The sequence below is a fragment of the Myxine glutinosa genome, chromosome 9 (genome assembly GCF_964187855.1).
Source record: "Myxine glutinosa chromosome 9, kmMyxGlut1.1, whole genome shotgun sequence".
Taxonomy (NCBI): domain Eukaryota; kingdom Metazoa; phylum Chordata; class Myxini; order Myxiniformes; family Myxinidae; genus Myxine; species Myxine glutinosa.
The window spans coordinates 101,244,391-101,270,795 of record NC_136269.1 but is presented as its reverse complement, the minus strand read 5'-3'; the positions used below and the strand labels follow the sequence as shown (position 1 = coordinate 101,270,795).

At 46.2% G+C, this 26,405-nt stretch overlaps 1 protein-coding gene across 5 annotated transcripts in view; it reads right to left on the bottom strand.

Moving 5' to 3' along the window:
• LOC137435167 (copine-3) overlaps window positions 1–21,246 on the bottom strand; it is a 186,612-nt gene extending 165,366 nt beyond the window's left edge. For 2 of the 5 annotated variants that reach the window (XM_068128704.2, XM_078784585.1), the window contains exons 1-3: window positions 20,794–20,922; window positions 20,427–20,518; window positions 18,665–18,736 (exon numbers count right to left, since the gene is read on the bottom strand). In XM_068128704.2, the coding sequence (XP_067984805.2) occupies window positions 18,665–18,736; window positions 20,427–20,518; window positions 20,794–20,857 (228 nt within the window). In that variant the 5' untranslated portion in view covers window positions 20,858–20,922. Of the gene's footprint in view, window positions 1–18,664; window positions 18,737–20,426; window positions 20,519–20,793; window positions 20,928–21,218 lie in introns of those variants that run through there. The other 3 variants (XM_078784588.1, XM_078784592.1, XM_078784589.1) reach the window with 3 other exon arrangements.
• Between the last annotated feature and the right edge of the window lie 5,159 nt (window positions 21,247–26,405).

The following is a 26,405-nucleotide window of genomic DNA, read 5'->3' as shown; positions in this document are numbered from 1 at the left end:
ATCCACTCTGGCTCCGGAAACCCAAAAGCACTCTTCTCGACAATAAACAAACTCCTCCGCCCCCTGGACACCACCACCCAGTCATTCACAGTAGACAACTGCATCTCCTTCCTTTCTTTCTTCCAACGCAAAATTGACAACATCTACAACAGCTTGACCACCGCCGCACCCGCTCCCCCTCCAACCACCTGCCCCCCCTTATCCTGCCTTCCCCTGTCTCAATTCTCCCCGGTCTCCCCTACTGACCTCTCTGAACTCCTCATAGGAATGAAAACTGCCACCTGCACTCTTGACCCCATCCCCTCCAGCTTTGTCAAGGTCTCCCTTCCTGCTCTCTCTCCACTTATCATTGCAACAATAAACTCCTCCCTGTCTACAGGCATCGTCCCACCATCCCTCAAAATTGCTGCTGTTACCCCCATTCTAAAAAAACCTGGTCTAAACCCTGACACCCTAAACAACTTCAGACCCATCTCCAACCTACCCTTTCTGTCAAAAGTTTTGGAACGCGCTGTAGCCACTCAACTCAAACATCACCTCCCTGCCAATAACCTGTATGAAACATTCCAATCCGGATTCCGCTCCAACCACAGTACTGAAACTGCTCTCCTCAAAATCACCAACGACCTTCTCCTCTCCTCTGAAGCTGGCAACCTCAAAATTCTCGTCCTCCTCGACCTCAGCGCTGCCTTTGACACCATCGATCACACCATCCTCCTCACCTGACTTGAATCCACCTTTAACGTCACCGGCACTGCCCTCTCTTGGATTAAATCATACCTCTCTGACAGATGCCAGTTCATCTCCATCAATAACTGCAAATCCCCCACTGCTCCCCCTCCCCCAAGGTGTCCCCCAAGGTTCAGTTCTTGGCCCCCTCCTCTTCATCCTTTACCTGTCTCCCCTCGGTCACTTGATCCGCCGTCATGGTCTCCAATTCCACTGCTTCGCCGATGACATCCAGCTTTTCATCTCCACCAAGTCTGTCTCCACCGACACCCACTCTATCCTGACAAACTGCATCTCTGAAATAAAATCCTGGCTTCAAATCAACTTCCTCAAACTTAACTGTGATAAATCTGAAATAATCATCATTGGCCCAAAAACGCTCACAAAATCCACCCATAACTTTGCCCTCAACATCGACGGTATCCCAGTATCGAGCTCCCCTCTCATCCGGAATCTGGGCGTCATCTTTGACCAAACCCTCTCCTTCGCCAAATACACTAAACAGATCACAAAGACAGCCTTCTTTCACCTGAAAAACATCGCCCGTCTCCGCTCATCCCTCTCCTCCACGGCTGCAGAAACCCTCATCCACGCCTTCATCACCTCCCGTCTGGACTACTGCAATAGCCTCCTCTATGGTTCACCCTCAACAATCACCAATAAACTCCAATACATTCAGAACTCCGCTGCCCGTCTACTCACCCATTCCCGGACCCGTGACCACATCACCCCCGTCCTTTACAAGCTTCACTGGCTCCCCATTCTCCCAGAGAATCCAGTACAAAATCCTCCTCTTGACCTACAAAGCCCTCCATAACCTGGCCCCATCCTACCTGGCTGACCTCCTCTCCAGACACACTCCCACCCGCAATCTCCGCTCTGCTGGTACCAACCTCCTGACCCCCCCCCCATCCGGACCAAATTCAGATCCTGGGGGGACAGGGCCTTCTCCATCGCTGCTCCCACCCTCTGGAACTCACTACCTCACACCATCAGAGACTCCTCCTCACTCACCACATTCAAAACATCACTCAAGACCCACCTGTTCAGCACTGCATTCAACATTCAACCCACAGCATTTAACCCCTGACTATCTCTTCTCCTTCTCCCTCCTTTTGCTTTAAATATTTCCCTATTGATTCTTGTCTTTTTGCAATTGTTGTTTTCATGTTTTGTTATGCATTATGTTTTGCACTCTGTCAAAGCGCCTTTGGGCTTCATGAAAAGCGCTATACAAAATAAATGAATTATTATTATTATTATTATACACACACAAACACACACACACATACACACATCCCCAGACCCCCCCCCCCCCCCACACACACACACACACCCACCCACACACACATACCCCCACCCCCCCCCACCCCTAACACACACACACACACACACACACACACACACACACACACACACACACACACACACACACAACAAACCCCTCCCACACACACACACACACATCCCTCACCCCCCCCCCCCCCACACCCACATCCACACATGTCAATCCATGCACTGATTGCAGAAAAAGCCATTTAAAAAAGAAAATTAACCTGAAATTGCAGAGACAGAATTATTTATTTTATCTGAGAAGCTAAACGATTCTTCTTCTTCCTTAGTTGCTCACAACTTGATGTCGAATGCGATCATGTTAAAAAAGTCAGAATTTGAGCAAACTGTTTCATTCGTCTGTTAATAGACCTCATCTATTGAGAAATCTGCAATTGGAATTTTATGTGAGGTTCAAATGACCGCGGGAGATCGCGTTATCGTGACCACGTCCTGGGGGACAAAAGGGTGCGTTATTCTTCTTTAGTACCTCAAACTTTGGGTGAAATGCGATCGATTTAAAAAAATTCAGAATTTGAACAAATCTGTTTCATTCGTTTGTTAATATGCCTCACCTATTGACAAATCCTCAATTGGAATTTTATTTGAGGTTCAAATGACAGCGGGAGATCGCGTTATCGTGATCATGTTCTGGAAGGCCAATCGGTGTGTTTCTTCTTCTTTCGTTCCTCAAACTTTGGGTGAAATGCGATCGATATAAAAAAATTCAGAATTTGAACAAATCCGTTTCATTCATTTGTTAATATGCCTCACCTATTGACAAATCCTCAATTGTAATTTTATTTGAGGTTCAAATGACCGCGGGAGATTGCGTTATCGTGAGCATGTTCTGGAAGGACAATCGGTGTGTTTCTTCTTCTTTCGTACCTCAAACTTTGGGTGAAATGCGATCGATTTTAAAAAATTCAGAATTTGAGCAAATCTGTTTCATTCGTTTGTTAATATGCCTCATCTATTGACAAATCTGCAATTATAATTTTTTTGGAGGTTGAAATGACCGCGGGAGATCGCGTTATAGTGATCACGTCCTGGATGGACATCTTCTTGTTCAGTAGCTCATAACTTTGAGTGAAATACGATCTAGTTAAAAATAGTCAGAATTTGAGCAAATCTGTTTCATTCGTTTGTTAATATGCCTCATCTATTGACAAATCTGCAATTATAATTTTTTTTGAGGTTGAAATGACCGCGGGAGATCGCGTTATCGTGATCACGTCCTGGATGGACATCTTCTTCTTCAGTAGCTCATAACTTTGAGTGAAATACGATGGAGTTAAAAATAGTCAGAATTTGAGCAAATCGGTTTCATTTGTTTGTTAATATGCCTCATCTATTGATAAATCTGCAATTTGAATTTCATTTGAGGTTGAAATGACCGCGGGAGATCGTGTTATCGTGATCACGTTCTGGAAGGACAATCGGTGTGTTTCTTCTTCTTTCAACAATAAAGACTTATAGCTTCGAGACCGTACATCGAATCATCTTGAAATTTTGCACACTTGTTCCGCTTGATGAGAGCAACATTGCAGTAAAAATTCAAGTCGATCCATGCAGTGGTTCAAGAGTTACAAGCTTTTTAAAATTTAACTTCCATTATTTATTGCGGCCAAACCATGTGACTTATCAAAACGTCTCAAGTAACATTGAAACATCCCCCCATGAGGAACATTTGTGTAAAGTTTCCACTCGATATCTCCACAAATTATGGAGGTGATACCATTTCTAGTTTGAGCTTTAAAACGTCATAACTCTGAAACCATGTGTCGGATGACGTCGTGCTCGGCGACTTTTTTGTTCATCATGGGTATGCGAATATGCATGCCAAGCTTGGGCTCGATCCGTTCAGCCGTTGCAGAGAAAAAGGGGTTTTCGTGTTTTTTCACGAAAAACAAGATGGCGGCCGAACCGTGTGACGTATGACTGAAATTTTTTGTAATCTGAGTTTTTTTTAACTAAGCATCTGGGGGAAAAATCCCATTTTAGGGGGAGAAAATTTTTTGTTTGATGAATTCTAACCTCTTAACGTTAGCATTTTTAATATACTCGATACACATGTCTTTTGTTCCCATTGAAGAATTCTTTAGAATGAGCCATTCCTCAAATTTTTCCTTTGAGCCGTTTCGGAGATACAGAGGGGAAAAGTTGAATTTGTTTTACAAGATGGCGTCCATACCACGTGACCTATGACGTCATAATTAGCATTAAAAAATTCCAGGAGCCGACACGATCATTTGATGAAAATTTCCTGTAATCCGACCAGCGGTTGCTGAGAACATTAATTATGAAGTTTTCGGAGGTGCAAAATAGGGCGGAAGAATAATAATAAGAAAAACTCTAGCAGTAATAATAGGTTACTCTCCATTTCATGGAGAGTAAACCTAACTAGAACTGCCACTTTAAAACTGCTGGCAGTGATGACCGGTTTACTCGCACCCACTTTTGATACAACCCCACTTTTGATACAACCCCACTTTCATTGGACATGCTTTGACACAACCCCCTTGGATACAACCCTGATAAACACACACACACACACACACACACACACACACACACACACACACACACACACACACACACACACACACCCCTGCACACACACAAACACACACATCCCCCCTCCCCCCACACACACCCCTCCACACACACCAAACCCCCCCTCCTATTACGCCCCCCCCCCCACGCCCACACACAAACACCCCCCACACCCCTCCCCCCCCCCCCCACACACACACACACACACACACACACACACACACACACATCTGCCCCCCCTCCAAACGCACACCCCAACCCCTCCACCCACACACACACACACAGACATCCACACACACGCACATCCACACATCCAACCCCTTCTCCTCCACACGCACACCCAAACCCCCCCCCCCCCACATACACACATATTCACCCCCCCCCCCCCCCCACATACACACATATGCACCCCCCCCACAAACACGCACATCCACACATACATACACACACACACCCACACATCCCCCCACCCCCAACACACACACACCCACCCCTCCACAAATACACACACCCCTTCACACATACACACACACACACATATCCAACCCTCCTAACCTCCACATGCACACCCCAACCCCTCCCCACACACACACATATCCACCCCCCCACACACATCCACACACACACACACCCACATCCCCCCTTCACACACACACACACACACCCACCCCACCCACACACACCCCTACACACACACACACACACACACCCAACCACCCCCACCCCTCCTCCACATGCACACCCCAACCCCCGCCCACATACACACATATATCCACACCTCCACACCCACACACACAAACACCCCCACACCTCTCCCCCCCACATGCACACTCCTCCACACACACACAACACACACACAAATCCCTCCCCCCCCCACACACACACACACATCCCCCCTCCCCCCACACGCACCACGCACACCCCTCCACACACACGCACACCCCTCCACACACACGCACACACACATCCAACCCCCCCCCTCCTCCACATGCACACACCAACCCCCCCCCCCCCCACATACACACATATCCACCCCCCCCCCCCCCCACACACACACAAACAGACATCCACACACACAAACACACACACACACACAAACAGACATCCACACACACACACACACACACAAACAGACATCCACACACACACACACACACACACACACACACACACACACACACACACACACAGACCACACACACACACACACACACACACACACTCACCCTCCCTCCACATGCACACCCCTCCACACATACACACACACACACCTCCACACATACACACACCTCCACACATACACACACACACCTCCACACATACACATCCAACTCCCCCCCCCCTCCTGCACACGCACACACCAACCCCCCCCCCCCCCCACCCCACATACACACATATTCCCCCTCTACCCCTGCTAACTTCACCCCAATTCCCCTTTTTGAAATACCAACTTCTGTGCTGGAAGTCCTTGGTGTCCTTGTGCTTTATACTTCTCCCTCCCCCCCCCCCCCTTCCCATGCCTCCTCCCCCCGGGCCCTCTCCCTTCCACACATCTCCCTGCTCTCGGATGTTGTGTTTGTGTGCTTCCCCTTTTCTCCCCATCTTGTCTTCCGCTCCCTCTTTTTGTGTATTTTGTTTGTCTGGTCGATTTGTTTGTGAAGTAAATGTTAGCTTTCACGAGCCTCGATTCAGTATACAACAACAAAAAAAAAAAAAAAAAAAAAAAACACACACCCCTCCACACACACATATATATACACACACACACACACACACACACACACACACACACACACACACACGCACACACACACACACACACACACACACACACACACACACACACACACACACACACACACACACACACACACAACAACACCCCCCCCCCCCCCCCCACACACACATCCCTCCCCCCCCCCCCCCCCACACCCATCAATCCATGCACTGATTGCACAAAAAGCCATTTTAAAAAGAAAATTAACCTGAAATTGCAGAGACAGAATTCTTTATTTTATCTGAGAAGCCCAACGATTCTTCTTCTTCATTAGTTTCTCAACTTTGTGTGAAATGCGATCTAGTTAAAAAAAATTCTGAATTTGAACAAATCTGTTTCATTCGTTTGTTAATATTCCTCACCTATTGACAAATCCTCAATTGGAATTTCATTTGAGGTTGAAATGACCACGGGAGATCGTGTGATAGTGATAACGTCCTTTGGAAGGACAAAGTGTACGTTCTTCTTCTTCAGTTCCACAAACTTTGTGTGAAATGCGATCGATTTTTAAAAAATCAGAATTTGAGCAAATCTGTTTCATTCGTTTGTTAATAGACCTCGCCTATTGAGAAATCTGCAATTGGAATTTTATTTGAGGTTCAAATGACCGCGGGAGATCGCGTTATCGTGATCACATTCTGGAAGGACAAACGGTAGGTTTCTTCTTCTTTCAACAATAAAGACTTATAGCTTCGAGACCGTACATCCAATCATCTTGATATTTTGCACACTGCTTCCGCTTGATGGGAGCTACATTGCATTAAAAATTCAAGTCGATCCATTCAATGGTTCAAGAGTTACAAGCTTTTTAAAATTTAACTTCCATTATTTATTGCGGCCAAACCATGTGACTTATCAAAACGTCTCAAGTAACATTGAAACATCCCCCCACGAGGAACATTTCTGTAAAATTTCCACTCAATATCTCCACAAATTATGGAGGTGATACCATTTCCAGTTTGAGCTTTAACACGTCATAACTCTGAAACCATGTGTTGGATGAGGTCGTGCTCATTGACTTTTTTGTTCGTCATGGGTATGCGAATACGCATGCCAGGTTTGGGCTCGATCCGTTCAGCCGTTGGAGAAAAATGGGTTTTTGTGTTTTTTCACGAAAAACAAGATGGCGGTCGAACCATGTGACGTATGACTGAAATTTTTTGTAATCTGAGTTTTTTTTAACTAAGCATCTGGGGGGAAAATCCCATTTTAGGGGGAGAAAAATTTTTATTTGACGAATTCTAACCTCTTAACGTTAGCATTTTTAATATACTCGATACACATGTCTTTTGTTCCCATTGAAGAATTCTTTAGAATGAGCCATTCCTCAAATTTTTCCTTTGAGCCGTTTCGGAGATACAGAGGGGAAAAGTTGAATTTGTTTTACAAGATGGCGCCCATACCACGTGACCTATGACGTCATAATTAGCATTAAAAAATTCCAAGAGCCGACACGATCATTTGATGAAAATTTCCTGTAATCCGACCAGCGGTTGCTGAGAACATTAATTATGAAGTTTTCGGAGGTGCAAAATAGGGCGGAAGAATAATAATAAGAAAAACTCTAGCAGTAATATAATAGGTTACTCTCCATTTCATGGAGAGTAAACCTAATAAAGTGATCCGCTTGACCGCTCCTCTGAATATATATATATATATATATATATATATATATATATATATATATATATATATATATATATATATATATATACTGTATTGTTATGGATTTGGGAACCCCCTTCACTTGGAAATATCCCCCTGAGTAATATAATCCCCTTTTATTAATTATTAAATATCGCACCCTAGGCCATCGCAACACGCAGCCAATCTTAGAATCATCTTGCTAATTATTTCCTATTCTATGTTTAATTAAGGCTCTGTGTCCACTAGATTGACACTACGTTGCATTAACAAATAAGGATAGCTCCCCTTCAATAATTCCATACCCCAGCAAACTCTATCTCTCTGCAAAGCAGCTCGACAAGCGTGGGGTGAGCGCCCTCTCAACTGGCCTTGGTTTGTAAGCGGCGTTCGCCGCCATTTTGAACATGTGCTCCGTGTTCTGTTTGGACAAGATGGGCGGGGTCGCCGAGAAGAGGCGTGACCGTGGCTCGCCACGAGGGCTGAGCTGTTCAGCTCCATTACCAAATAAGGTTACAAACAGAGCACGGGGGCAGGACCCAAACGGCCGAGGGCGTGTCACGACCCCACTTAATATATGCGTTCGAGGATCGCGCATGAGGATATGGGAGGAGACGAGCAGAGAGACCAGCCGTTGAGACCAGCAGAGGCGACGAGCGCGCAGCAAAAGAGGGTTGCCTGACGAGAGAGATCGTGCCTTGCCTGAGAGAGGAAATCCCATTATTACTCACAGAGAGAGAGTCGTGGCATCGACGCAACAATATCTGTTCCAGCGGTTGTCGGGTTCGCTTCAAACCAACGGCGCGAGGTCGGAACGGAACCTCGACGGCTGAACGAGCCGAACCGGCCACCTTTTCCAGCTGAACGGACCTTCTCCTGCCATTCCTGCCATCATTCCCATGTGAGTCTGTCTTTGTTTGTTCTGTCCTGGGTATAAGTAAGACTGTATAGATAAGGCTGCCCTGTGTTCTTTTTACATCCTTCTACCTTTGTACAGCCTTGATCTTTCTTTTCCTCTTGTGTTTGTTATAATAAATGTGTGTTCTTTCTCCAAGCTTTGGTTTCGTCTTCATCCAGTTGCTTTAGTCTTTTCTTTCCATTGGTCTACGTGGCACGATTAAAACCGCTATAATCGGGTTGGTCATTGTTAACGGCCTGGGTCGTGACTCGCTTTGCTCGGCGTGTCCATTACCGTCGCGACTCGGGCGGGGCTGTCTCCTTGCTGGTTGGGAGGTCACGGTAAGCAGGTATTCGGGGGGCCCTTTTTTGGATCTCTGGCCCGATTACCCTGGTCGTGGCTGACCACCAGTGACGTCACAGACCCCCAGGACCCACGTCGGCCAGTGCAAGACAAGGGGATTGACCCCCTCTTGGTAGGGGGAGAGCCGACATCGGGGTTCCGTAACAATTGGTGTCGAGGAGTTGGGATTTGAGGCCCGAACCAAATTTTTTGTAACATCAAAAAATTTGGTCAAAATTAAGAGCGCCCGAAATTTTAGAATATCCCAAATTTGAGTCGTGCCATGGAGGACCAAGGCAACTGGATGCCGGTTGGGGAGCATGAGGGGGTAGAGGGAGGGTTAGGGCTAACCCAGGTCCCCAGGGAACAAAGGGAAGAGGTTGAGGAAGGCGTAGCAGTAGAGGCGTCAGGCGCACAAGATGGCGGCGCTGCGCAAATGGGGGAAGAGGGCGCGCGAAGTGGCGGCATCCCGCACGTGGCCGCGGCAGCTAAGCCCGCGCCACCAATGAATTTGGACCTGTTTATGAAGCAGATGATAGCCTTTATGGTAAAGACAGACGATAATTTCAGGGGAATGGGGCAGCAAATGGGAAACAAAATTGGGGCAATGAGGGAAGAAGCAAGGGGTACCAGTGAACAGTTGGGAAATCAAATCGGGGGGCTAGAAGCCAAATTTGAGGGTTTAAACAACAAATTTGAGGGGCTAGACAACAGGTTGGAAGGGCTAGAAGGTAAATTGGGGGGCCAATTAGAGGACGTGGGTAGCCAAATTGGGGAAATGAAGGAGGGGTTAATGGGGGTAGAAAACAGAATGGCCACCGAGGAGAATCAAATGGAAGGGGTGAAGAATGGGTTAATGGGGTTAGAAAATAATATGGAAGGCAAATTGAGGGACATGGGGGAGCAATCTGGCCAGGAAATTAAACAAATGGGGGAGCAGATAGAGGGGGTAAAAACCGGGTTGGAAGCCAAATTGGACGCCCACAAGGGGGAGCTGGAGCAAATGAGGGTGGCGTCTGGGAAAGAGATGGAAGAGATGGGGGAGGAGATCAGACGAGGTGTGAGCGAAGAGGTCGGAGGAGTACGCAATGAGGTAAAGCAATGTGAAGAGCGCATGGAAAGGGAGGTGAGAAAGGGGACGGTAAAGTTACAAGGTGGCATAGAGGAGTTGACGCAGGGGGTGGGGCAGCTGACAGTGGGACAAAGGGAGCTGAAGGAACAGGTGAAAAAGAATACGGCCGTGATCGAGGGGTTGAAGGCGACCCAGAAGGAAATAAAGAAGGACGTAGCAGTCAAAAATAAGGAGTGTCAGACGGTACACGAGGGACTGACGAAAAAGTTGGAGGAGGTGGTAGAGACGATGGAGACGAAAGAACGGGAAGTAAGAAAACACATAGACGACAAAGGTAGAATTGGAAGAAGAACTTGTCGGGGCGCACCGGGAGATAAAGGAGGTAAAGCAGAGGTTAGAGGAAGTGGAAGAGGGAGTAAGTGAAATTAAGAAGAGACGAAGGGAGGATAGGAAATAAATAAAGGAGGAAGTGAGGGAATTGGTACAAGGTCTGTGCTCAAATGGTGATGATGTGCTCACTAACCAAATAAAAGGTTTCCAGGTGTTGGAGGAAGAGCAAAGAAGAAGAGGCGCCGGTGTAAGTGGTGACCAGTACGGTAAAGCATATGGTGTGCGAGGAGGTTCAGTGAGCTTGGGGGTCGATATGGACCCGGGTGTTCGTGAGAGACCAATGGTGAGGTGTATGACTGGTTCGGAGTGTATGGAAAGAGGATGTGAGCAAGGATGTCCGACTATGGGGTGTGTGAGGAAAAAGTGTGTGCCGAGGAGTGAGTGTGCTGTCGAGAGTGAGTTGGTAGTGGTGCGGGTGCGAGAGGGCACATTGAAGCGCGTGATGGTGAGTGTTACAGGGGATGTAACGGAAGAGTGCACACCTGTGGTGAGTGTTACGGAAGACGTAACGGGGGAGTGTGCACAAGAGGATGCGCGAGAAAGGTGTGTAACAGAGGAGTGCATGATTACAGAGTGCACTGTCGAGAGTAAGGGTGAATGCGCGACAGAGTGTGGTGGTGAGAGTGACACGGAGTACGGGTTGGTTGTGGCAGGTAAGGAAGAATGCACACCTGGAATGGTTGAGCGCGTGTGGGAATGCACACTTGAGTTGGTAGTGAAGCACGTGATTGGGTGTGCAGAAGAGTGCACACCCGTGGTTGTCACAGAGGGTGTGACCGAGGAGTGGGCGCGAGGAGGTGTGTTGATGACGTGTGCGAATGACGAGTGTGTGCCAAGGTGTGCGGTGGTCAGGTGTGTAACGAAGTCTGTGAGCGGAATGAGTGTACCTGGGTGGAGTGTGAAAGGGGACGCGTATGCGTGTGAGCCGGCAGGTGAAGCATCGACGTTAACCGGGTTAGCAGTTAGACCGACGTTTAGCCAATGCGAGCCCCCGGTCCGTGCCGGGCTGTGGGTGCTGCGAGAACCGGCGGGGATCGGTGCTGCGTCGCTCCGCTTGGAGTGTCGCGCACGATCCGGGCCGGATCTCGCCCTGCACGGTCGCGTCCGCGCTCCGCTAAGCGGAGCGGGCGGCCCGGTGCGAGGGAAGGTAAGAAGGGTCGGCACGGCGCCCCCTTGTGGTTGCGGCGTTCTGGCCGGGTGAGATCGGGGCATCTGGCAGGAGACCGAAAGGCTTCGCGCTGAGGTGGACCTTGGAATCTCGGCCCGAGTAAACAATTTGTCCGTTAATAAGGAGAAGGTAGCTGTGGGTTTACATTAGTTATTACAATGGCGTGGCAATGCCACCGATGCAGTGCCCCCTGCATGTTAACACAGGTATTTGGAATTTGTTTATCCTCGATAGGTATCAATAATTAATAGCTTGCATTGGACACGGTGAGAACTTAATCATGTGACTTTCTTAAGGCCATGCATGCAATATCTACAAGGAGGGACAGCAAGTTATGGGAAAGCCAGGGTGCAATCTTAAAGGGGACGATGACAACCTTCAACCTTGAACGAGAGATGACAACATTTTTTGAAAAACAAAATTCAAAAATAAATTGCACAGCCAGCTTAAATGTAGATGTGATTCACTAAAATGTCAAGGCTTTTGCCTCATGTGGAACGAGCGTTTTGATTGGTTGTTACAGTCACATACAAAGACATTAAATGTTAGCCGACATAATGAGGCAATTTCCAGCAACATAATGAACATGGCTAGTGAGGAAAGCACTCCTCCTGCATCCACTTCAAAAGGGCAACAGTACAAGCATGCAGCCACCTCTCAAACAAGTTCTCCTAGATCTAAACATAACACAAAATAGGGCCTCATTGCTAAGTGACATGTATCAAATTCCAATATTTACTGTACAATCTGCAGGACAGATGCAATACGAGCACATTATAGTGCAAAAAGGGGCATTCAAAGTTCTACAAATAAGATAATCATTTACAATGGTGAGAGTTGAAAGCAATTTGAATCCCGGCTGAGTCATACCAAAGACTTTAGAAATGGTATGTGACAAGGAAGATTTGATTAAAATTTGGTGAAGATCCGGATCCGGATATGAGAATTTTAAAAGTGATTCTTTACCATTGGACAATTGGAAAATTGGACATTGGAAAAAGCGATTCAACGACTGTACCTAACTCATATTATTCAGTTCAAGTCGTATTTTTGCCTCCGCCACAAAGGATGGACGGAGGTTCTGTTTTGACCACTGCTTGTTTGTCTGTCTGCGAGCATGATATCTCAAAATGTTGTGGAGAAATTCGAACAAAACTTGGTGGGTAGGTTGGGTATGTGACAATGAAGAAGAGTTTACATTTTGGTGAAGATCCGGATCAAGATTTGCTTCCGAGAAATTTAAAGTGATTCTTCAATATTGAGTGATCAGGATAAAAACGATATATAGTGCGATATCTCAAAAAATTGTGCACGAAATTTGGTGGACAAGTTGGGTATGTGACCAGGACGAATTGATTCGATTTTGGTGAAGAACCGAATCCAGATACGAGAATTTTTAAAGTGATTCTTCACCATAGAACAATGGGGCCAAAAACTATATATAGCATGACATTTCAACTACTGTACATAACATGCAACAACTGTACATAACACGCAACGACTGCACACAACATACAACGACTGTACACAACATGCAACGACTGTACACAACACGCAACGACTTTACACAACATGCAATGAATGAATGAATGAATGAATAATCGTTTTAAGGCCATTTATCCCCGCTAGAGTGGGGGTTAGCCTTGCGGGCCCCATGACAATCATGGCTCCCTGTTTAAGGCAATGTTTTTATGGCCGGATGCTCTTCCTGACGCCAACACACAACATGCAATGACTGTACACAAAATGCAACTACTGTACACAAAATGCAACAACTGTACACAACATGCAACAACTGTACACAATATGCAACATCTGTACACAACATGCAACAACTGTACACAGCATGCAACAACTGTACACAGCATGCAACAACTGTACACAACATGCAACAACTGTACACAAAATGCAACTACTGTACACAACAGGCAACTACTTTACAGAACATGCAACGACTGTACACAACATGCAATGAATGAATGAATGATCGTTTTAAGGCCATTTATCCCCGCTAGAGTGGGGGTTAGCCTTGCGGGCCCCATGACAATCATGGCTCCCTGTTTGAGGCAATGTTTTTATGGCCGGATGCTCTTCCTGACGCCAACACACAACATGCAATGACTGTACACAAAATGCAACTACTGCACACAAAATGCAACAACTGTACACAACATGCAACAACTGTACACAGCATGCAACAACTGTACACAGCATGCAACAACTGTACACAACATGCAACAACTGTACACAAAATGCAACTACTGTACACAACATGCAAGTACTGCAAATAACATGCAACGACTGTACATAACATGCAACGACTGTACATAACATGCAACGACTGTACATAACATACAACTACTGTACATAATATGTGTCATGTATGAAGGTGCAAATATTCACCGTTGTATCCCTACGCCCCAGCTTGGATGGCGCTGCAGTGAATCGGGCCTGTATCGGCAGATTCAATAAACGTGTGCTACAATCAATCGTAGTTTGTCAAGATACCTTACATGGCGACGAGGATAAACATCTAGACCATGACTTCTTTCGGCCATATCGATGAATTCGACCCTCATGAGGGGGATTTTGACACGTATTCCGAGCGGTTGTCTTTCTACTTCGAGGCGAACGACATCGCGACCGAAGCCCGGATGAAGGCCGTCTTCCTGTCCGTTTGCGGAGGTGAGACGTTCACACTCGTTAAAAACCTGATTCGACCTCGGATAATCCAGGAGCTCACTTATGCAGAGCTCAAGGCTGCTTTGAAGGAACATTGCAATCCATCTCCTTCAGTCATCCTGTGTCGGTTTAATTTTTACATGTGTAGACAGCAGCAAGGTCAGTCGATCGCAGACTTCATTGCGCACCTCAAAAAATTGTCACATCTGTGTGAGTTTGGGAACACGATTGAAGACATGCTCCGTGATTTATTGGTGGTTGGCATGTCCAATGACCGCACTCGTAGACGCCTGCTTGCTGAGAGAAGACTGACGTTCCAAAATGCCAGAAAATCGGTGCCACTCGCTCGTCTGGTACCAGCCCTGCTGTGAATCGGTTGGTTCATGATCAGCCAAAACGTTGGAACAAGGCTCCTCGTCAGAAGTCAGTGCAGTCTCGAACACACAACAAATGTTTTCGGTGCAACGGAAAGCACCCTCCGGAGACGTGTCGGTTCAGAGATGCAACCTGCCATTTCTGTTCGAAAACTGGCCATATTGCTCCAGCTTGCATCACTTGCAAATCGGAAAAAGGGAAAGCTGCTGACAAGAATATTCATCAGTTTATCGGTTCGGAGGAACCCGAGTTTGACGAGTTAAGCTCTGTTTCCGACAACTCAGAATCGTGTGACCTATTTTCACAAACCTGTGGAGTGATGCTGACCGACCCCATCTGAAACATACTACCTATGGACTCTCCACCTATACAGGTGAGAAGATTGTTCCCTGCGGTACATGTGACGTCACGGTGGGCTACGATAACCGTGAGTTTCACCTACCCCTGATCGTCATTCCTGGAAAGGGCCCTTCCTTACTCGGCAGGAATTGGTTGAGCATAATTCGACTGAAGTAGAAAAGCATTCATCAACTCCGGGCAGCCAACGTTTCTCCTACCGCAGCATACACACTCAAAAATGTGCTGGATACGTACCCAGATGTCTTCAAGGATGAGCTTGGAACCTTGAAAGGACATACAGCTAAACTCAGTGTTGACCGGGATGCCAATCCTATATTTTGCAGAGCTCGCCCAGTCCCTTTCGCCCTGCGGGAGCGGATTGACAAGGAACTGGATCATCTTGAAAATCTGGGCATCATCGAGCAAATCCGGCATGCTGAATGGACGGCGCCCATCGTTCCGGTCATAAAATCGGACCAGTCCATCCGCATATGTGGAGATTATAAAATGACCATGAACAAGTGTTCTTCATTGGATAAATATCCAATCCCGAGGATCGAAGACCTCTATGCTCGTCTCACGGGAGGCAAGACTTTTACGAAACTCGATCTCAAATCCTCCTATCTACAGCTCTGCTTGGATGAGAATTCGAAACAGTATCTTACCATCAACACACATCGTGGGTTGTACAGGTACCACAGACTCAGTTTTGGAGTGAAATCTGCACCTGGAATTTATCAGCGTGTCATGGACAGTTTGTTTGCCGCCGAACGCAACGTCATTTGTTACCAGGATGATATTCTGGTTACTGGTCGTACGGACGCGGAACATCGACAAAACCTGGATAGAGTTCTGAAGAAGATTTCGGACTCCGGCCTACGTTTGCGTCGAGACAAGTGCAAGTTTATGGTGCCATCAGTCACGTACCTGGGTCATACGATTGATGCTGAGGGTCTACACCCGACAGATGAGAAAGTCTGAGCTATCAAGGATGCTCCTGCTCCACGAGACGTGACCGAGTTGAAGTCATACCTCAGTTTGCTTCAGTTCTATGGTCATTACATCCCAAATGTGACCGACGTTTTGGGGCCCCCTTTATCGGCTTTTGAGGAAAGGAGTCTCCTGGAGCTGGGGGTCTACTGAACAATCAGCATTCCAGACCTCTAAGGATCTGCTCAAATCGTCCAATGTTCTCGTTCATTTTGATCCAGAGAAGGATCTTATGCTGACATGCGATGCCTGTCGGTATGGAGTGGGGAGTGTATTATCACACGTGATGCCTGATGGTACGGAAAGACCTGTTGCATTTGCATCCAGAACGTTGTCCCCGGCAGAGAAGAACTATTCCCAACTTGACAAGGAAGGATTGGGAATCGTTTTCGGCATCAGCAAATTTCGCCAGAACCTTCTTGGACATCATTTCACGATTCGCACGGATCACAAGCCGCTGATCAGTCTGTTTGGTCCAGCGAAGGCGACATCTGACACACTACCGCCCAGGATCATCTGCTGGTCCCTGTTTCTCGCTGCTTATGACTACACTATATGTTATAAGCCCGGTTCGTCTATCACAAATGCAGATGCCATGAGTCGGTTACCCCTTCCAGAATGCGTTGATGATTCGCCTACACCAGGGTCCATTATCGCACTGATGGATCATCTGGAAGATTGTGCTGTCGATTCCGGCCAGATCCGCACTCATACTCGACGAGACCCCGTTCTGTCCAGAACTGTCCAGGCTGTACAGCTTGGATGGCATTTGCTACCTGAGGGTGACCCAGCTTTTGCGGCTTTTAAAGCACGTAAAAACGAACTCGGCGTGGAAAATGGTTGCCTACTCTGGGGATATCGTGTCGTGATCCCGGAAAATCTGCGTTCCAGGGTCATGGATGAAATCCATGACTGTCACCCCGGGATTGTGAAGATGAAGTCACTCGCTAGAAACTATGTGTGGTGGCCGAATCTTGATGCTTATATCGAACATCATGTTCGACATTGTTACCCCTGCCAGAGCACCAGGAATACACCTGCGAAAGCGCCACTGCATCCCTGGGAATGGCCCAGCGAACCGTGGCATCGCCTACATCTCGATTATGCCGGGCCTATTAACGGCAGCATGATTCTAATAATTACGGACGCGCACACAAAATGGATTGATGCCTACGTGACGCGTGGTACTACGTCAGCCATTGTCATCGAAAGACTCAGACGCTGTTTCGCCACTCATGGTCTGCCCAGGATGATCGTGAGTGATAGCGGTACGTGTTTTTCCAGTTCCGAGTTTGCCGAGTTCACACGTCGGAATGGCATCAAACATAAGTTTGTCAGCCCACATCACCAGGCTTCAAATGGCTTGGCCAAATGATCCGTGGGAATCATCAAATCCGGATTGCAGAAACTTCAGGAGGGAACCCTGGAAACAAAGCTTTCTCGTCTCCTGTTCAAATACCGCATCACGCCACAATCAACAACCGGTGCAGCTCCGTCTGAGTTATTGATGAAACGACATGTGAGATCGACACTTGACAATCTCAAACCAGACATATCATCAAATGTTTATCAGAGCCAGCTTAATAAAAAGTTGGTGCACGATAAGACGTCCAACAGTCGCTGTATCAACATTGGAGATCCAGTGTTTGCCCTGAAATTTTGGTGCAGGTGCGACGTGGCTACCGGGGGACATCATCGAGAAGTCAGGTCCACTGTCCTGCATGATTCGCCTGCAGGACGGCCGCGAAATTCGTCGACATCAGGACCACATAACCTACTGTCACTGTGAGTCGATAGAGCCTGCAGATTCGTCACAGTCAGAACAACAGTTCGGTTCGACCCGCCACTGCCGGAGATCGTCATGGCCGCTCCAGCCGGCTCGGATGCCCCGAAAACCTCTGCGAACGCTACACCCTTCGTGGAGACCAAAGGAATCACCTCGGACTCTGTATCCACTGGTACACCGCCACCCAAAGGGATCACCTCGGACTCTGTATCCACTGCTACATCGCCACCCAAAGGGATCACCTCGGACTCTGTATCCACTGGTACACCGCGACGCTCAATGCGTGAGAGAAAAGTACCCGACCGGTTGAATCTTTGAAGATGTTTTTTTTTCACGTTGACACATGTTCTATTTTCACGTTGACACATGTTCTATTTTCACGTTGACACACGTTCTATTTTCACGTTGACACATGTTCTATTTTCACGTATTTTCATTATTTTCATAATCGTTTGCACACATATTTTCACATGTTTTGGAAATGTTGCTTTTGAAATGTCAATTCTGGAAATCTAGCATGTATTGCTCTTGGTAATTTTGGACTTAAAGGGGAGGATGTCATGTATGAAGGTGCAAATATTCACCGTTGTATCCCTCCACTGTGACCGCGTTGTATCCCTACGCCCCAGCTCGGATGGCGCTGCAGTGAATCGGGCCTGTATCGGCAGAGTCAATAAACGTGTGCTACAATCAATCGTAGTTTGTCAAGATACCTTACAACATGCAACTACTGTACATAACATGCAACTACTGTACACAATATGGAGCTACTGTACATAATATGCAACTACTGTACATAACATGCAACTGTATACAATATGTAACTGTACACAAAATACCACTACTGTACACAACATGCAACAACTGTACACAACATGCAACTACTGTACACAACATGCAACTACTGTACACAACATGCAACTGCTGTATACAATATGCAACTGTACACAAAATGCAACTACTGCACACAAAATGCAACTGCTGTACATAATATGCAACTACTGTACACAACATGCAACAACTGTACACAACATACAACTACTGTATACAATACGCAACTGTACACAAAATGCAACAACTGCACACAACATGCAACAACTGTACACAACATGCAGCCACTGTACACAACATGCAGCCACTGTACACAACATGCAGCTACTGCATACAATATACAACTACTGTACGTAATATGCACCTACTGTACACAACATGCAACTGTACAACAAATGCAACTACTGCATACAACATGCAACTACTAAATACAATATGCAACTGTACACAAAATGCAACTACTGTACACAACATGCAACAACTGTACACAACATGTAACGACTGTATACAATACAATATGGAGCTGTACACAAAATGCAACTACTGCACATAACACGCAACTACTGTACACAACATGCAACTACTGTATACAATATGCAACTGTACACAACATGCAACTACTGTACATAGCATGCAACTGTACACAACATGCAACTGTACACAGCATGCAACAACTGTACACAACATAAAACTGTATACAAAATGGAGCTGTACAAAAAATGCAACTACTGTACATAACATGCAACAACTGCACATAACATGCAACAACTGTACATAACATGCAGGTGTACGCAAAATGCAACGACTGTACATACCATGCAACTACTGTACATACCATGAAACTACTGTACATACTATGAAACTATTGTACATACTATGCAACTGCTGCACATACTATGCAACTACTGTACGCAATAGGCAGCTGCTGTACACAATATGTAGCTACTGTACATAATATGCAACTACTGTACGCAATAGGCAGCTGCTGTACACAATATGCAGCTACTGTACACAACATGCAACTACTGTACACAACATGCAGCTACGGTACATATGTTGCTGTACATAAGATGCAACTACTGTACATAATACGCAACAGATGTACACAATATGCAGCTACTGTACACAACATGCAGCTACTGTACATAATATGCAACTACTGTACATAATATGCAACGACTGTACATAATATGCAACTACTGTACAAAATATGCAACTACTGTACATAATATGCAACTACTGTACATAATATGCAACTACTGTACATAGGGCGAGAAATAAATCACCAGAAGCATTTTTTAAAATTCAAATGTTCGCCGTTTACACCTTCTTGTCGTATCTTCTAAAAGTGTATCTCTTTATTTACACTTTCTGAAAACACCACGTGACAGGCGAGTCGGCCTATGTTTACCTTTTAGTCGTATTTATCACCTTTATCGACTCCACACAGGACAGTCACACGAACCAAATGTGCAAAACGTTTACGATTTGAAATTTACAACTTCATGTACGTACTATATAGATAGGTCTGGCAGCCGAGACGTCAACAGGCTTGCAGAAAATCAGGAAGAGGGAACAGAACGTTTTGAAAGGGAGTTCAGTGCGCCCTGGATCGTACACGTCACAAGTAGCGGAATGGTAAATGATGATTTGCGGGTTCATCTATCAACACTCGATGGCAAATCACAGCTCAAGATGCATCTTCATTATGCAATGGAAGCCTGAAGCTTATTCCGCAAGACACACGACGACCAGTACCAGGCGATTCTGGACGGGTTCGAAAGCGGATTCTTAATACTTTTCAATTCATGGATTGCACAAGAATCGACAACGATCGTTAAGAAAGGCAATGTCGAATAAACGAAAAAAGACACGCCGCTACCTTCTCCAGTGGTGTAGTCGTTTTTTGTAGTGGGTATACTGTGATTTTTCCCTTCCAGTCTCATAGTCACCCGTCCTGAAGCTACAACCCATAAGCACCACCACAGACCACACTCACTAATGCATACAGTAGGTGACGTCAGATCCGGGTCACAGGTCACGGAAGCCCCAATGCCATTAGTCAGTGCTTCTTAACACAGACGGGGTGAATTTTATCAAATCAAATCAAATTTTATTCATATAGTGCATTTTAGGAATGAAAGTTATTTATATAGCGCATTTTATGAATGAAAGTGTGAAAGTTCTGTCACGAAACTATGTTGTTACGTATCCTCGCGCATTTTTAAATGGGTATACGGAAATCCTGGACCTTTCCTAGTGGGTATACGGCGTATCAGGTAGACTACACCACTGCTTCTGACTTACCTCGCACACAGATTGAAAGCAGGAAGGAATGACAAATCTCGATAATCACAGGATCAAATATTGCCACGCCTCTTCCTCAAAATACCGCCCCTTCCTGCATTGCCACGCCTCTTCTTCAAAATACCGCCCCTTCCTGCATTACCACACCTCTTCCTCAAAATACCGCTCCTCCCTGCATTGCCACGCCCCTTCCCATCAAAATACCGCCCCTTCATGCATTGCCACTCCCCTCCCTCTCAAATACCGCCCTTTCATGCATTGCCACGCTTCTTCCTCTCGAAATACCACCCCTTCATGCATTGCCACGCCTCTTCCTCTCAAAATACCGCCCCTTCCTGCATTGCCACACCTCTTCCTCAAAATACCGCTCCTCCCTGCATTGCCACGCCCCTTCCCATCAAAATACCGCCCCTTCATGCATTGCCACTCCCCTCCCTCTCAAATACCGCCCTTTCATGCATTGCCACGCTTCTTCCTCTCGAAATACCACCCCTTCATGCATTGCCACGCCTCTTCCTCTCAAAATACCGCCCCTTCCTGCATTGCCACGCCTTTTTCATAAAACATAGTTCTGTTGGCGATTTGCCTTATCAATCAACTTCCAATACGAACCCGTTAATAACCTGTTCATTGCTGATGTAAAAAGTGTTTCGTAATTCCTGTCAATGTGATTGTTACCCTGCGCCCTCGAAAACAGGGTTAAGCATTCTGGTGCATACCTGTGTGCATACGTGTCTGCATTTTTAAAATTCATTTTCTCGGCAACCGTTGGTTGATTGGCACGAAATTTTACCATAGGAGGGCCTCCGCCTGTAGAATTTTTTTATTCATAATTATGACGTCATAGATCACGTGGAACGGACGCCATATTGGAAAAACATTACACATCGATCTCCCAAACCGCTCAATGGAAAAAATGTAAAATGGCTCATTCTCAAGTACACCCATGGGGAATAAGATATGTTGATGATGTCATTGGTGCCTTCATTATGACGTCATAATTAAAAAAGTACAACGCTTCATCTGATCAGGATGAAAAAAAAAAATCCTCTGCACCTGTTGGTCCGATGAACACGAAATTTTCAGAATATGAGCGGCTCGTAGTATTTTTTAAATGATAATTACGAGTACCCGACTGCAAAGCCGCAATGAGCCAGCGAAGCCAAAGCCTCTTGCCACTATTTTACCCATCACAATGGCATCAGTAGGTTAGGTAGTTGGTAGTAGGTAGGTGTTGTAGGTACCGTACCAAGTTCAAAATGACACCATTTGCATTCTGGATGAGATTAAAATTTATAAAATTTCCTTCTTGATTAATTCGGTGAATTCCGTCTCAACTTCGGATATTTCCGGCCGTGAAAAACTATCCCCTACAGCCGCGAGATTTCTAAAAAATAATTCTTCGTCAATTTTAGAATACTAGGGCATGCCCGTACTATATATATATCTAAAATTATATCCCCCCCCCCCCCTCTATTTACATGAAATGGTTTGGTCCATTCGCAAAGCCAAAGCGAACGGCTTGCGAGTACGGTGACAATCCCCCCCCCCCCTCTATTTACATGAAATGGTTTGGTCCAAAGCGAACGGCTTGCGAGTGCGGTGACAATCCCCCCCCTCTATTTACATGAAATGGTTTGGTCCAAAGCGAACGGCTTGCGAGTACGGTGACAATCCCCCCCCCCCCCCCCTCTATTTACATGAAATGGTTTGGTCCAAAGCGAACGGCTTGCGGAGTTTGGTAAAGAAATCGCCATAGCGTGCACAAATGCGCAGGAAAGCGAAAGAATCGCAAATTAGTTTTAATTAGTTTTAAAACATAGTTTAACGCCAACATAGCGGCAACATAGTTTGCCAACGTGAAATAAATGAATACGCTCTCAAATGTGCCGTCCGAGGCAGAGTCTGTTCGCCACGTTCGGCACACGTGATAGCTCGCTGCTCTCTGATTGGTTGAATCGTTTTTTGGACATAGCTCGGTAACTACTTGTCCGATTAATATGAAACCTTGAAAAGGCACATCCTCAGGTCCCCAGCAATATACCTGGCAAGTTTCAAGTATATCGGACCCGTGGTTGTCGAGAAACAGCGGTCACAGACAAACACACAGACATACACACATACACACACACACACACAGAGATTACTGGAATTATAGATAGATTTCATGCCGTTTTCAGCATCCGAAACGGTAAAAACCTTTTTTGAAATATTTTTTCAAATGCTCGAATCTCATTGGTTGCGGTGTTTGGTGACGATTTTCGTTGAAGATAACCAGGCCCGTGCGGGCCCGGGGAACGAGGTTGGTCTTAAAGTATTTTAATTACAAATTAGAGGTGCATAACATTGTGAATCAAACAAAGACGGGTGAAACAAACTCCTATTGAACATTTTCACAATTTTTTTATGCATACTTCCGCATCCGGAAGTTGGCGGCCTCCATTGAGTGATTTGGTTTTTGAAATATTTTTTCAAATGCTCGAATCTCATTGGTTCCGGTGTTTGGTGACGATTTTCGTTGAAGATAACCAGGCCCGTGTGGGCCGAGGTTGGTCTTAAAGTATTTTAATTACAAATTAGAGGTGCATAAGATTGTGAATCAAAAACAAGACGGGTGAAACAAACTCCTATTGAACTTTTTTCAATTTGTTATGCATACTTCCGCATTCGCAAGATGGCGGCCTCCATTGAGCGATTTGGTGTGTCAAAGCTTCGAAATTCTCAAGGGATCCAGCAAAATCTGGCTTTTCAACATAATACGTACGCGTTCATTCACAACACCGGCTTTGCCGGCTATGACATCATAGGCCACGTGGTATAGGTGCTTCTTGGAAGAATCGAAAAAAGTTGCACCTCTATATCTCCGAAACCGCTCAATGGAAAAAATTGAAACATGGCTCATTGTCAAGTACACCCTTGGGGAATAAGATATGTTGGATGTTATCGGTACCTTAATTATGACGTCATAATTCGACAAGTACAAGCTTGATTCGATCAGTATGATTTTTTTTTCTCTGCAATTCTTGATCCGATTGGCACGACATTTTCACCATGGGAGGGCCTACTCCTGTAGAATATTAAAAATGATAATTATGACGTCATAGGTCACGGGGTATAGGCGCTATCTTGGAAAAATTTCACACCTCTATATCTCTGAAGACACTCCATGGAAAAATTGAGACCTGGCTCATTGTCACCGACTCCCCATGGGGAATGAGATATGTTCATGATGATGTCATTGGTGCCTTCGTTATGATGTCATAATTCGACAAATACAACACTTATCCGATCATTATTAAAAAAAAAAATTCTCAGCAACTGTTGGTCTGATGGACAAAATTTTCACCATATAATTAATTTATATAATTTTTGATGCCTCCTCCTTTGGAATATTTTAATAATCATGACGTCATATGTCATATGGTACAGGCGCCATCTTGGAAAAACCGAAAAACGTTGCACCTCGAAATCTCCAAAACTGCTCTATGAAAAAATTTGAAACGTGGCTCATTGTAAAGAATTCCATATGGAGAATAGGTGTTGTTAAGGATGACGTCATTGGTGCCATAATTATGATGTCATAACTTGACAGGGACAACGCTTAGTCTGATCAGTTTGAAATTTATTGAGCGTGATTTATGCAACAATTATATTTGAGAATATACATTGTTATGTTGGGGGGTGGGGAAGGAGGGCGTAGAGGAATATCTAGAGCCAGGTAGATCTGCATAGGTCGGTGCTCGACTGTCGTGATAGGGAATCTACATGTAATAAGTTGTGTTTAGCCAGATGTCGGAATAAGTTGTATCTGTGTCCCAGCCACGAGGGGGCGGGGCGTGCTAATTAGTACAGGGTTTATGGGTAAAATTCCCTCGTTTGTCGTTCTCTCTGTGAGCAATCCAGTGTCCCTTATGGCAACGCACTCATATAGACACTTAGATAGGTCCCTTAGTACACACATTAATTAAGTCCCCTCCGCCACCACAATTACTTTGGAAGAGCAACAGGCAGGCTGGAACCACGCCCAGGGAACGTGTGATTGGTTGGGGGAAGGAAGCAGCGCACTGATTGGCCACCGACCATGGACACCTCGGCCAATCAGTGCGGAAGGCGCGAACACTCGGCCAATCAGTGCGGAAGGCGCGGAAACACTACTTAAAAGCAGGTCGCCAGTTGGAGGACAAGCGCCGGTGACGTCAGAAGGCGGGAAAGACCAAAAAGAAGGGAGGGACGGATTGGAAACGCGGGAGAATTGACGTCAGATGACGGGGAACAAAACGACTGGCTGTCAGGTTTTCTGGGTCTTTGCTGTGTTCGGTGGTGGGCTTCCCTGGTCGTCTTCCCTGCGTTCGTCCCTGTGTTCGTCCCTGCGGTCTTCCCTGTGTTCTTACCTGGTTCTGGCCTGGTTCGGTCATCGTCTTCTTCCCTGCGTTCCTCCCAGCATTCTTCCCTGTGTTCTTACCTGGTTCTGGCCTGGTTCGGTCGTCGTCTTCTTCCCTGCGTTCCTCCCGGCGTTCTTCCCTGGTGGTTCGTCATCTTCCCTGGGTTCTTGTCGTGGTGCTTGGAGCAGTGCTTGGTGTTTTGAGCGGTGCTTGGTGTTTGGAGCGGTGCTTGGAGTGAGGCATGGTGCTGCGAGCGAAGGGGACCTCGTGTGAGACAGGGACGAGCGAAGCGTGGGGGGCGGAAGGCTCGGTGCCGAGCAGAGGGTGAGCGAGGCGGACGGAGGCCTGCTTCGCGCGAGCGCCGGAGCCTGGGCGATTCCTGACGGACACATCCAGCCAGACCGAGATAAGCTCGCACCCACAAACGCGCACAACACGACGCTTTCTTTATTTAATTCACCCCTATGTGCTGTTGTTGAAGTGAGTTGTGGGGACGTCCCGATTTAGGAGATTTATTTACCGGCGCATTATTTTCCTGTCCCGCTATTTATTGTAAATAAATCCTTGTATTATTTTCTTTTCTATTCAAAATCCTGTGTTCGTGTGAGTTCATTCCCTGCAGGATCGAGGGCTGCCGTCGGGCGTCAGGTAAGAGCTTGCCGCTTCTTCCTCTTCATTCTTCCCTCCGTGCTGGCGTAGTCGAATCCGTGATTGATCGCCGCCTCCATTTAAGTCCGTTTGGGTCATCCGCGATCCTACGGTATTAACAGAGGGATTCGCACAACAATATTTTTGATGTAATCGC